Source organism: Salarias fasciatus, chromosome 19 (assembly GCF_902148845.1).
Source record: "Salarias fasciatus chromosome 19, fSalaFa1.1, whole genome shotgun sequence".
Taxonomy (NCBI): domain Eukaryota; kingdom Metazoa; phylum Chordata; class Actinopteri; order Blenniiformes; family Blenniidae; genus Salarias; species Salarias fasciatus.
The window spans coordinates 1,444,536-1,458,460 of record NC_043763.1 but is presented as its reverse complement, the minus strand read 5'-3'; the positions used below and the strand labels follow the sequence as shown (position 1 = coordinate 1,458,460).

The window sequence follows — 13,925 nt, the reverse complement described above, 5'->3', positions numbered from 1 at the left end:
CAGTGTCTAATAATATCAGTGTTTGTCCTCCAGGCGGTTTGCAGCAGGATTTGCTGTGTTGGATGGAATCATGTGGCCGTCGGCTTTGACAGAAAATCTCTGTTTACCACTGTGTTTTTTGTGATTTAAATTGAGTTTGATGGGCGCAGAAAATCAATTTAACCTCAAGAGATTTAAAACAAACTCTTCTAACCACGGCTCGAGTCAATTCAAGTCCACATTTTCAAAAACAACATTTATTCAACATTTCCCCACAAACAACAGGTTTTCTTCAGTGTGCTGACTGGAGTGCTTCAGACCTGGAATAGAACATGTGCTTCATAAAGTAGCTGAAAAAGACAAAAAGAAAAAAAAGAAACCGGTATTAACATCTAGGAGGTCCAGAAGCTGGAAGCCTCACAGCGATCGGAGGAGACGGGCCTCAGCCGTATCAAAAAGAAGAAATGAAGACATTAAAAAAGCCACCAGCCGGATGCTCATTAAGTCAGATCAGTCCATTTCTCATCAAACCCCGTCGACTCACAGACAGCAAAAGACCGGATTCATACACAGTTCACAGGGAGACGGAACAGAAAGAGAATCATGCTGCAGAGGGAGGAAAGACGTCCTCTCGCCTTCCCTCATCACTTCTGACAGTTCAGAGGAAGAAACAAGCAGAAAACAGATGAATTCATCAAACGTCTTCCACCAGCAGCCAGGAAAAGACGCCATCTTTACCCATGTGGCCTCAGCAAGCTCCTGCTGGATGGAAACGTCTTTTATACCGCCGACAACAATGGAGCTATTTACCGGAAAACGTGGAACTACTGAAGAAGTTTAATCACCAGGTGTGTGTGTGTGTGTGTGTGTGTGTGTGTGTGTGTGTGTGTGTGTGTGTGTGTGTGTGTGTTGTAGAAACGCCGTCCCATGCCAGTGGCTGCTGGCGGCCGGGTCAGGAGGCGGGGCTCCTCCGTCGTCGTGAGTTCCAAGGAGGCGGCGTCTCCCGCGGCGACGGCCCGACTCCAGCCAGGTTAGGAGTAGATGGACCAGTAGATGATGTTGAAGAGGATGTAGGCTCCCGGGAACACCACCCTGGAGTACTTGTCGATGGCGTGCGTATCGATCCAGATGTTGACGTAGCCTCTGGACGGCTTCACCTGCCTGGCGATCTGAGGGTCGTTCAGCGCCACCTGGGCCAGGATCCGCTCCTGGCGCCCGCCGTTCTCCGGCAGGCCGTAGTTCCCCGTGGCGTTGACGTCCATGGAGCCATAGCCGGTGATCTGGGGGTCGATCATCATCTCGTCGGGGTTTCCGATGCCACACGTACACGGCAGCTGAGACACGGAGGACACGGACAAGGTCAGGGACAAGGTCAGGGACTCCACCGACACAAAATTAGCAGGAGGACTGAGTGTCTTCAAATGAGTGGAGGACGGACACTGAGGACGTCTGAGCTGAACGAGGGCCCTCTGGCTCCATATGCTGCAGCAGCTGGCAGATGAAGAATAGCAACACACGACATGAGCTGCTGTCCCACAAATAATCTGCCCAGAGTGAGCAGTTCAGAACATATTCGTCTGTTTAGTCAAAAAGTAAATCATTACTTCATCTCCTAAACTCTACCTCCTGTAAATCAGGTCAGACACGCCGACTGACTCGTCGACTCATCCTCAACTGGGTCCGCAAAACGAACCACAGTCCTCAAACAAAGGAGCTTCCTGTTAGCAGGCAGGGACTCCAACAGGCTGACTGACATTCAAGAATTCTGATAATCACCAGCGAGCGACGAAGCACCACGAATAAGACAGGAGAAGAAGGACGAGGACTCACTCTCTCCCTCAGCTTCCTCTCCTTCCTTTCCTGCACGGTGGACAGGTAGTTGACCGCCGCGTACTCGATCACCGACAGGAAGACAAAGACGAAGCTGACCCACAGGTAGATGTCCACCGCCTTGATGTAGGAGACCCGCGGCATGGAGGCGTTGACCCCGGTGATGATGGTGGACATGGTGAGCACGGTGGTGATGCCTGCAGGCCACAAGCACAGCGCTGACTCACTGACGGCTCTCAGCACCGACCGGCCCGTCCGGCACCGACGGCCCGTCCGGCACCGATGGCCCGTCCGGCACCGACCGGCCCGTCCGGCACCGACCGGCCCGTCCGGCACCGACGGCCCGTCCGGCACCGACCGGCCCGTCCGGCACCGACCGGCCCGTCCGGCACCGACCGGCCCGTCCGGCACCGACGGCCCGTCCGGCACCGACCGGCCCGTCCGGCACCGACCGACCCGTCCAGCACCGACCGGCCCGTCCAGCACCGATGCCCGTCCAGCTCATCGGAGAGAAGACGCTGCTCCAACGCCACTGTCCTCAGTTATTTAACCGTTAATCTACCGTGAGGATTCAGACCAGGGTGTTCCAATTCATTCAGACCAAACCATGAGTTTTTCTTTTAATTCAGGCAGATTAGCTAGCATTAGCATGCCATGTGATAACAGGAGGAACATGAGTGAATGAAAGTTAGACTCAGTATTTCACTCAAATATATTCATTTAACACTGAAAGATTTGGGCTGTGCAGACATACTTTCTTCAGACAGCTGGTTTGAATACTCAGAGACATTCAGAGCTCAGGACACCTGACTGGACGTCAAACAGCAGTGAAAGTGAAAGCTGGAGGTCGTGACTGAGTGTCGGCGAGCAAAATTTCTGTTTGTCGGCTCATGGAAAAACAAGAACCGCCCGAGATCCTGGTCAAGAAACGGGCTCTGCACACTGCACTGCTCTGTTCCCAGTCCTGTTTGTCCCTCTGAGGCACCTGTCCAGACAAGTCTTCACGTCCCACTGCTCTGGGCGTGGAGACAGTCAGACCGGACCCCAGTGGGGGGCTGCACGGTCCCTATTCAGGGTTAAATGTACATACCCAGTACACCCAGGTCCACCCTGGACTACATGCATGTGACGACCTGAAGCTCAAACACTGCTGCTCACGTCCATCTTGGCGTTCTGGACCAGCGGCCCGGACACTGTGCTACGTTACCGAGGGGCACCCTGGCGGGAACGGCCCTGCGGTCGATCCAGAACGACACCCAGGACAGCATGACCATGAGCGTGGCGGGGAAGTAGGTCTGCAGCAGGAAGAAGAAGATGTGGCGCCGCAGGGTGAAGTGGATGTACAGACGGTTGTACCAGCCTGTAGTGGAGAAACACAGGCGTCGCACAGTCACATGTTCGCCGCTGATACAGAGAATCACCGGTTCAAGCAGCTTCTGAGCTGCTCTGCCACACAAAGATAGGACTCTAAATCCTTTTCATGCTTCAGGTTGCTCCGTGGAGCAGGAAACGCAGGCTTCTCTGAAGGCTGCTAAGTTTCTTCACTTCACTGCAGAGAGAATTAAAATCCTCCAGGGTGTGAGTGGGCTTCTGACTGTCGCTATGAAGACTCTTACAGCCATTGCATGCTTGATGTTTCACAAACATGGACTTTCTGTTCCACTTTTGGCAGTTTTGCCTTCTTGTTTTCATTTGTAGTTTGGGTCATTATTTTGAATTCAGTTTGTGGTTTAAATATTCCTCTTCTTTACTTTTTTGTTGATTTGTTGATCAGATTAACCGTACCTGTTGTTGCCATCAGAGCAGATTCAGCTGTTTTAGTGACTTTAGCAGTGTCATTACTTGCTGTGCCCATCTGGAATCTAATACTGTGACCCACTACGCCTGCTTCTCTGTTCAATATCAGCCTGAAAGAACTCGTTTCAGTAAGATGGAACCAGAAGCTGTCAGGTTTCCATAGGAGCTGTAGAGCCTCTATAGAGGAGCTGTAGAGCCACTATAGAGGAGCAGTAGAGTCACTATAGAGGAGCTGTAGAGCCGCTATAGAGGAGCTGTAGAGTCACTATAGAGCAGCTGTAGAGTCACTATAGAGGAGCTGTAGAGTCACTATAGAGGAGCTGTAGAGTCGCTATGGAGCAGCTGTAGAGTCGCTATAGAGGAGCTGTAGAGCCGCTATAGAGGAGCTGTAGAGCCACTATAGAGGAGCTGTAGAGTCACTATAGAGCAGCTGTAGAGTCACTATAGAGCAGCTGTAGAGTCACTATAGAGGAGCTGTAGAGTCACTATAGAGGAGCTGTAGAGTCACTATAGAGGAGCTGTAGAGTCACTATAGAGGAGCTGTAGAGTCACTATAGAGGAGCTGTAGAGTCACTATAGAGGAGCTGTAGAGTCACTATAGAGGAGCTGTAGAGTCACTATAGAGGAGCTGTAGAGCCTCTATAGAGGAGCTGTAGAGCCACTATAGAGGAGCAGTAGAGTCACTATAGAGGAGCTGTAGAGCCGCTATAGAGGAGCTGTAGAGTCACTATAGAGCAGCTGTAGAGTCACTATAGAGGAGCTGTAGAGTCACTATAGAGGAGCTGTAGAGTCGCTATAGAGCAGCTGTAGAGTCGCTATAGAGGAGCTGTAGAGCCGCTATAGAGGAGCTGTAGAGCCACTATAGAGGAGCTGTAGAGTCACTATAGAGCAGCTGTAGAGTCACTATAGAGCAGCTGTAGAGTCACTATAGAGGAGCTGTAGAGTCACTATAGAGGAGCTGTAGAGTCACTATAGAGGAGCTGTAGAGCCACTATAGAGGAGATGTTGAGTCACTATAGAGGAGCTGTAGAGTCACTATAGAGGAGCTGTAGAGTCACTATAGAGGAGCTGTAGAGTCACTATAGAGGAGCTGTAGAGTCACTATAGAGGAGCTGTAGAGCCACTATAGAGGAGCTGTAGAGCCACTATAGAGGAGATGTTGAGTCACTATGGAAGATTGTAGAAAAATGATAATAATGTAGACAATTTTTCCTCACTACAAACCAATGTAGGTTTTTGTTTAATGAGATTTAGGACTAGGTTTTGAACCAGAAGTGGAATTAGACTGGGCTCGGAGGTGGGATGGGATTCAGGATCAGTGGAGGAATCAGTGCTGGACCTGCTGTTTACCTGTGCTGCTGTAGAAAGCCAGCTTGGTGGTAGTGTGGAACTTCTGGATGAGGAACTGGGACAGAGATATTCTGTCGTCAGTGTTCAGGGATTCGTTTCCCTTCTTCCAGTACAGCATCAGGTCGTCGTCTGTGTATGCATCTGAAGGGAAAACAGACAAAAGTAAAAACATCTTAAACAATAAGAATGAGGACATATTTGAAGGGAACGTTGCAGCATGCTAATGTGAACAAAGTGTATGAGAATGGATGAAAATCTCAACGTTTAAGCCATTACAGGTATTCTACCTCTGATAAAAGTCGTGATAAAATATAAAGTAACATAAAAGAGATTTATTTCCATGTGATTTAAAGAAAAACTTCACAGCCACTAGAGGTTTGCTGTAGAGCCACAAGAGGCTGCAGAGGTGACAGACCTGTCTTCCAGTCTTCCATAAATACTGTGGCATGTGATGACTCTTAAAGGCTGCAGATTATCCAGTTTTTCAACCATTTGTCAGAGGTCTCATTTGTCCTCCAACATTGTCTTCGAAGTGTATTTCCTCAATTCAGCCTTTGTCCTGAATTTCAGTCAGCTTAAAAGTTCCTCTAGCGAGTTCTACTGAGACCAGGCTGTTTCCCTTGATGTCCACTGCTGGTGTTTGACTGCTCTTCCTGCCCTGATGTGTTTCATCAGTGTCTGAGGTGTCATTCTGGTCACCTGGTGCCTGGGGTTTATAGAGGGCTGTCCTATGTGTTCTGGTTGTCCATCTGTGTTTCAGCCTCAGAGTTCCTGTGGTCTCAGTGTGTCTCTGCTCCCCGACATCACAGCGTCCTGCGTCTCTGTGGTCTCTGTGTTGTGGACTTTCTTCCAGAACATTTTTGAGTTTGGGATTTTGGTTCCACTTTTGACAAATGAAATGAGTTTTGTTATCAACAGTGTCAGTGTTTTGGATCCACTGTCTACAATGAGTTGGACCCTCAAAGGGGCGTTTTCATTTGGACTAGACTAGAGGATACCATTTGGGATGAGTTATCCATCAATCAATCAATCAATCAATCAACCAATCAATGTATTTTTGTATAGCCCAGTATCACAACAACAGCTGCCTCAGAGGCTTCAAGATGTTACATTGGTTGGTAAAAATAAAAACAGTGAATAAGCATAATGTTAATATGTCAGATTCACAGTAACGAGACAAAACGAAGCAACCACCGCCTTAGACCCTCACATCCGGCAAGAAAAAACTCCAAAAACCCAGTGGGAGAAGAAGAAATCTTGGGGAGAACCACAGTATGGAGGGATCCCTCTCCCAGGGACGAACAGCTTTGGCAACAGCTAGCATGAGACAATAAGAAGTAAAGCCATCTCATATCTTATCCATCTGGGATAAGATATGAGGTTTGAGCTATCTTATTGTTCTGGTCATCCATCAGAAGAATCACCTCTCGCTTTTCGATTCCCCTTCAGCCACCCTCTGCCCAACCACGTCTCGGTCAGGACCTTTCTGCCAGCCATCAGCCACGATTGGCTACCCTCCTCAAAACCAGTTCTCCATCAGCTACCCTCCTCAAAACCAGTTCTCCATCAGCTACCCTCCTCAAAAACCAGTTCTCCATCAGCTACCCTCCTCAAAACCAGTTCTCCATCAGCTACCCTCCTCAAAACCAGTTCTCCATCAGCTACCCTCCTTAAAACCAGTTCTCCATCAGCTACCCTCCTTAAAACCAGTTCTCCATCAGCTACCCTCCTCAAAACCAGTTCTCCATCAGCTACCCTCCTTAAAACCAGTTCTCCATCAGCTACCCTCCTCAAAACCAGTTCTCCATCAGCTACCCTCCTCAAAACCAGTTCTCCATCAGCTACCCTCCTTAAAACCAGTTCTCCATAAGCTAGCCTCCCATTAGCCGGTGACTCATCAGACAACCACTCCTGCGAGTCGCCCATCTTTTCCCCACTTACCCATTTCCCAATCAACCCCTGTAATTCCTGAATTACATTTTCTGCACAGACATGATGCCTTAAAACACAGTAAATTAAAGACATTAGGGGAAAAAAACCTTCTAGTTTAATGCTAGCTGCTATAGGAAAACACCTTGACATGCTAACAGTTAGCACAGAAGTCGTGGAACTTACTAGAACAAATTAACCTGAGCTACCTTAACTTATAATATACAAAAGCTGATTATGAGTAATAACAGGTATATTCTTCACTCAAAAACACCAACAATGACCTAAAACTCCATGGCGCCACCTAGTGGTATGTGACTGCTAGAGGTGGGAGCTCAGCAGGTGTAATAAATACAGTTCTCATGAGTGAAGCATGGAGGGGAGCGACACAGCTGCAGCTACTCGTTGGAAATTGGCCGTCACTCCTGGTCCTTTTTCCTGACACCACAGGGACTTTTACTGTGACAGGAGAACACTTCTGGAGAGTGAAGGGAGGGGCTATCTCCAGAGGGAGGGGCCATCTCCAGAGGGAGGGGCTATCTCCAGAGGGAGGGGCCATCTCCAGAGGGAGGGGCTATCTCCAGAGGGAGGGGCCATCTCCAGAGGGAGGGGCCATCTCCAGAGGGAGGGGCTATCTCCAGAGGGAGGGGCCATCTCCAGAGGGAGGGGCTATCTCCAGAGGGAGGGGCTATCTCCAGAGGGAGGGGCCATCTCCAGAGGGAGGGGCTATCTCCAGAGGGAGGGCTATCTCCAGAGGGAGGGGCTATCTCCAGAGGGAGGGCTATCTCCAGAGGGAGGGGCCATCTCCAGAGGGAGGGGCTATCTCCAGAGGGAGGGGCCATCTCCAGAGGGAGGGGCTATCTCCAGAGGGAGGGGCTATCTCCAGAGGGAGGGCTATCTCCAGAGGGAGGGCTATCTCCAGAGGGAGGGGCTATCTCCAGAGGGAGGGCTATCTCCAGAGGGAGGGCTATCTCCAGAGGGAGGGGCTATCTCCAGAGGGAGGGCTATCTCCAGAGGGAGGGCTATCTCCAGAGGGAGGGGCTATCTCCAGAGGGAGGGCTATCTCCAGAGGGAGGGCTATCTCCAGAGGGAGGGGCTATCTCCAGAGGGATATGAGGACACAGATTACTGTTCTATTAGAAAGAAAACTATTAGAAAGGGAATTTTACATAATATTCATTTATTCATTTTGCTCACTGCTTGTCCTCTTCAGGGTCACGGGGGCAGGGGGGGGGTGGAGCCAATCCCAGCATCATAGGGACGAGGGCGGGGCCACCCTGGATAGGTCGCCAGTCTGTCACAGGGCAAACGCTTAGGGACGGACAACCACACACACTCACATTCACACCTAGGGGCAATTTAGTGTAGCCAATTAGCCTGATGTGCATGTTTTTGGACCGTGGGAGGAAGCCGGAGTACCCAAAGGGAACCCACACACACACACACACACACACACACAGGGAGAACATGCAAACTCCACACAGAAAGGCCCCAGGCCATTGGACCCATGGCCTTCTTACTGTGAGGCAAGAGCGCTAATCACTGCGCCGCCGTGTGGGACTTTCTCACATAATATGGGACCTTTAAATATTCCTGATTGAATCTGAGTGACTGCAGCTTGGAGGAATCACAGCCTACAGTCTGATCTCAACATTGGTGGTTTAATCCTTCATCTGACCTCTGACCCCAACATATGTCTGATTGTCCTGGATGAACACATGTAAGTCAGACTGTCAGCAAACAGCTTGCATAGCCCGAGCCATCAGGGAATGTAATCAACCAACCATGTGGCTTCCTGTCAGTGAACCAACATCTCAGCCTCCAAAGACTTCAAGAGAAAGAAAAATCAGCAGCATAAAGACTGCAGAAGAAATTCACTGAAATACACCACACTGCATTTTCTGACAGATCAGCAGCCGAAGTGTTGGTGAATGAGTGAATCCATGGTGACTGCAGAAGAACGCCGGATCCGTGGGTGTGTGGCTGAAAGCACTCACAGCTCTCGATCTCCAGCGAGCAGGTCTGCGTGTCCAGAGGGAAGCGGCTCAGGTCCATGTTGCACATGGCCGTGACGGTGACTCTGCAGGGCAACACACACAAACACAGCAATTTCACCTCCAACACTACAGCACTGAAGGTTAGCGTCCGCTGTGCTGAAACAGAACTGGAGCTGTGCTTCGTGTGTGTGTGTGTGTGTGTGTGTGTGTGTGTGTGTGCGTGTGCGTGTGTGTGTGTGTGCGTGTGCCAGGGTTTGTTGTCGGCGTGTTTTCATTGTGATGTTTTTCAGTTTGTACATCAAAAGAAAACCGACTCTCCATTAATCTGCTTCCAGCAGCATTGTTCCATAACCAGACTGTCTTTCCTCCTCTGGTCTTCGTGTGTGTGTGTGTGTGTGTGTGTGTGTGTGTGTGTGGTGTGTGTGTGTGTGTGTGTGTGTTCTTGTACATACCCAGAAGTAAGGACCAAAATTCGTTTTTCACCAACAGAGTGAGGACATTTTTGCAAAGTGAGGACATTTTTGCCGGTCCTCACTTTTCAAAAGGCCTTTTTTGACCTTTTTGAGGTTCAGACTTGGTTTTTGATTTAGGGTTACAGTTGGGTTTAGGTTAGGTTTAGGGCATAGGTCAGGGTTAGGCATTTATTTTTGATGGTGAGGGTAAGGGGCTGGAAATGCATTATGTCAATGAGTGTCCTCACAACGATACAAGTACAGACGTGTGTGTGTGTGTGTGTGTGTGTGTGTGTGTGTGTGTGTGTGTGTGTGTGTGTGTGTGTGTGTGTTCACCTGAGACTGTACAGCACGTTCCCGTCGGGGTACACTCTCAGCATCACGTTGTCCGTGGTGGTGTCGTGGATGAAGGAGCGCTTGGAGTGCACGAAGAACATGTCTGGAACCCAGATCTTCTTGACCAGCCGGCTGTCGAAGGTCATGCTCTGGTTGTTGGTGCTCTGGAACGACAGCCTCTCGTCCTTCCAGTAGTGCCTCAGGTACAGGGTCATGGTGAAGTCCTGCCGGGGGGAGACGCCGTGAGAAGAGGGGCGCTCAGCACAGGTTCTGGTCTGGCCTGACAATCAACACAACGCAGCTTCACGCTTCAACGGAAGCATCTGCTGCTTCAGGATGGAAGCTGCTTCTCTCTGCAGCTGATTAGATTTCAGGGGAAATAAGTCATTTCTGGCTCTCAGTGGTTTCATGATGTTTGCTGTAGATGTAACAACCGAAGAGCCAGTGAAGAATAAACCATGAGTATCCTGAGATCTGAGGGTCAGGTCTTCACCAACAGCCACAGGTCCAGCAGACCCTCAGTCCGTTTCCATGAAGCTGCAGCCCTCCGCTCAGACTGACACTGACTCTGTTTCTTCTGCTTTCAATTCATTTATTCAGCTTCTGCTGTCTCTCCAAAAATAAGACACATTAGATGGGTCATTAGATTCTGGAGCCAGACTGTGGACATGGCCGCTCTACGACACCACAGATATCATGAAGCACAGAGACGGGCTTTCCACCGCATGAGGCCAAGCAAACACAGCTCTGACGGAAATGTCAGGGCTCAACATATCCAGAGGGTCCTGATGACCCCTAGAGGGTCCTGACGACCCCTAGAGGGTCCTGATGACCCCCAGAGGGTCCTGATGACCCCTAGAGGGTCCTGACGACCCCTAGAGGGTCCTGACGACCCCCAGAGGGTCCTGATGACCCCTAGAGGGTCCTGACGACCCCCAGAGGGTCCTGACGACCCCCAGAGGGTCCTGATGGCCCCCAGAGGGTCCTGATGACCCCCAGAGGGTCCTGATGGCCCCCAGAGGGTCCTGATGACCCCTAGAGGGTCCTGATGGCCCCCAGAGGGTCCTGATGGCCACCACAGGGTCCTGGTAACCCCCAGAAGGCCCCTGGAGCATAATCGTGTCAGGATTTTTTTGTTTTGAATAAAGAAAACAATGTATACATGTTGTGGTAAAAAGTTGGCATAACCCTTTAAAATGTTACAGATTTTATTCTACAAATTAATTTTTTTGTTTGTTTGTTTTATTCATTTAAAGCTGGTGTCCGGAGTTTCCCTTCGTTTCCAATGTATGTATCATTTTCAACAGAGCTTCAATGTGTCAGTCTGGTTCGATACTGCAATATAATATTAGCATAAAGCAATATAAAAATTTATTTTTGAGCCCCGCCTTCGTCTCATAGACCCCCATGTTATCCGAAAAAGCGCCGGTCAGCGTCAGCCAATAGAGTTCGAGCTTCCGCCTTGTCCTGCTGTCAATCAAAGTGTGGAGCAGCCAGAGAGCACGGCCGCTCGCCCAGCAGAGGAGAGTTAGCTCTGCAGCAGATATATCCACTGTCTGCTGAACATCCGCCGTAAACAGCTCAACATGGAGGATGCTGCAGGACTCAGAGGCTCTCATTTTCACCTGACAGATAATAGCGTGCACAATTAAAGGGGCGTGGCTTGGTCGCTCATGAAAGCAGAGGGAGGGGGAACCTGAGACTTTGGATTAAAAAAAACCCTCCCTCTTTCAAAACTCCGGACAGGAGCTTTAATGTTAAACCTTTTTGAAGAGAATTTAAAGAGATTTAATTACTTTATTTATTTGTATTTTATTGAAATAAGGAAATCAGAGTTTTGTTCCTCAGTTTTCTACCAAGTCAAAAGTGTCCAAGTCGTCTGTATCTCAGTTCTGGATTTTATTTTGCGGTTGATGATTGTTCTGTCTCCATTTTCCTGACTGTCAGATCCTGCTGGTCTGGACTGCTGGTCTGCAGAGTCCAGTATCTGCTGCTGGTCCCTGGAGCGGCCCGGTCCGCCCTGACTGCCACTCACCATGTCCACCTCAGAGATGGTGTCCAGACTCTCCACCTGAACGTCCACCCCGACAGGAATCGGCGGCCCTGGAACGGCAGCACATGAGCGTCAGTGTCTGGGTTTGTGAACGAGTGAACGATTGAAGCTTTTCCCGCCGTGAAGCGGCGTCTCGTGCCTGAACCGCCGCGGCCAGCTCCGACTCTTCTTCTGACCTATTTCAGCCGCTCGCCATCGTCATCATCCTCCAGCAGTACACAAACGCAATCAGGTCACGATAATGGATCAAAGTTGATGCGGCGGTGGATGAAATCCAGCGCTCCTCCAGCTGAGACGCGGCGGACGGCCGGGACAGCGGGAGGATTCTGTTCAGGGTCACTTGGTGTGTTCGTCCGCAGCAGATTGCCGTGTGATTAAACCGGCACGTGTCTCAGAGCACCAGCCCTAATGGCCGCTCCGCTTTTATCCCTTTTCTTTTTTAAGCAGCTCGTCTCTTGGTGCCTCTTTGCGTCAATACAGGAAGAGTAAAAAGGAGAACCGCCGTGTTACTGCAGTCTGAAGCAGAACCCTCCAGAGCCCGCCTCAGACCCCCCCAGCGCTCAGAGACGCTCAGCGTTACTGTCAACCAGCGAGGCGCACACACAGGTTCTGACCTCCGAACGCCGGCCGCATGGTGAAGTCGTGGTCGTCGATTCTCAGGAGCTGCTCCGACTTGGTCATGGGAGATTTGGTCATGTCCGGACTTCGCTTGTAAATCGGGCTGCGAAAAAACAAGAGTAGAAACATCCTGAATTCAGAGTTTAGTCTCAGTTTGAAAAGACAAGCTTTAAGGGGAAAAAGTGAAAACACTGTGATTAAAGTCAAAAGTCTAACTTTCCTTCCTTTTCAGAAGTTCTAAGGTTTTAAAAAGAAGAAAGGCCAAAGTCTCAGCTGCAGCCGTGTGGATAATGAAAGGAAAGTGTCTGATTCCTCCAACTGAAGTCAGAACTCAGAAGGAAATCTGCTGTGGAATATTCCAACACTAAAACCCTGACAGAGAAGTGAGGATGGTAAAGAACAGAGGACTGTAGAGAGAGAGAAGACACCTGCCTCCCAGACTTGTGTCCTCCTCCGTCCATCCGGGCGTCTCTTCGCATCCTGTTGAAAACAAAGCAGGTCAGAAACAAAGAGCCCAGCTCCTTCAGTAACCTCGTTTCTGTCGTTCCACCTGAGGATCAGTTCATCCGTATTGATGACTTCCATCCGACTCAACACTTATTACATTTTGTACATTTGAAGAACCTGAAAATAAACATTTAATCTGCGCAGACGTGCAGAGCGAGGTAAAGCCTGCCTCATCAAAGATGGTTTTCATCATGTAATATAACATAATAAATAAAGGGATTTTAGGTTTGACATGCATGTAACATGTTTTGGGGATTCTGTGAAATAAATGAAGCGTTTTCCAGAGGAACACTGCAGCAGAGTCAATGTGTTGAACGTTTCGTTTTGTTCATTCTTGACGAGGAGAGCTGCAGGTTAAATGGGCGTTGTGTTAAAGCCACAGTAACGTGAGTGTGTCTGCGGCCGCAGTGTATCTGGTTACATCACATCTGATCCACAAATCACTCAGAGGCCAAAAGAGCATTTCCTCGTCTCATGGAGTTCAGAGCAGGCCGGCCTCATGTCGCTCTTCCACAGTCCTCTCTCTCTTTGTTTTCGTTGTTGTTTTCAGGTCACGAGCACAGAGACAATGATGAATTCTAAAAACCCTAAAATGGATTAATAGTAGAGCAGCCTGTGACACACAGTCCTAAATCCCTGTGGCAGCCAGCGGCATGCAGCGAGGGAAGACAGGAAGAGAGGAGGGATGGAGGCTTGCACTCTGCTCTGCTCTGTCTCCTTTAGCTGCTCTATCTGCTCTGTCTGTCTCCTCTGCCCTGTCTGCTCTGCACTATCTCATCTCCTCTACTCTGTCTGCTCTGTCTCATCTCCTCTGCTCTATCTACTCGCTCTATCTTCTCTACTCTGTCTTCTCTGTCTCCTCTGCTCTGTTCTGTCTGCTCTGCTCTCCTCTGCTCTGTCTCCTCTCCTCTGCTCTGTCTCCTCTGCTCTGTCTCCCCTGCTCTGTCTCCCCTGCTCTGTCTCCCCTGCTCTGTCTCCTCTGCTCTGCTCTGTCTCCTCTCCCCTGCTCTGTCTCCTCTGCTCTGTCTCCCCTGCTCTGTCTCCCCTGCTCTGTCTCCTCTGCTCTGCTCTGTCTCC

The 13,925-nt window shown here is 49.8% G+C and overlaps 1 protein-coding gene across 1 annotated transcript in view; it reads right to left on the bottom strand.

Moving 5' to 3' along the window:
* Window positions 1-356: 356 nt before the first annotated feature.
* Window positions 357-13,925, bottom strand: part of LOC115406547 (gamma-aminobutyric acid receptor subunit rho-1-like) — a 19,469-nt gene continuing 5,900 nt past the window's right edge. The window contains exons 2-10 of the mRNA XM_030116655.1: window positions 12,774-12,821; window positions 12,338-12,444; window positions 11,706-11,773; window positions 9,671-9,894; window positions 8,881-8,965; window positions 4,957-5,113; window positions 3,017-3,169; window positions 1,810-2,006; window positions 357-1,313 (exon numbers count right to left, since the gene is read on the bottom strand). Coding sequence (XP_029972515.1) covers window positions 1,011-1,313; window positions 1,810-2,006; window positions 3,017-3,169; window positions 4,957-5,113; window positions 8,881-8,965; window positions 9,671-9,894; window positions 11,706-11,773; window positions 12,338-12,444; window positions 12,774-12,821 — 1,342 coding nt within the window. The 3' untranslated portion in view covers window positions 357-1,010. The remainder of the gene's footprint in view (window positions 1,314-1,809; window positions 2,007-3,016; window positions 3,170-4,956; window positions 5,114-8,880; window positions 8,966-9,670; window positions 9,895-11,705; window positions 11,774-12,337; window positions 12,445-12,773; window positions 12,822-13,925) is intronic.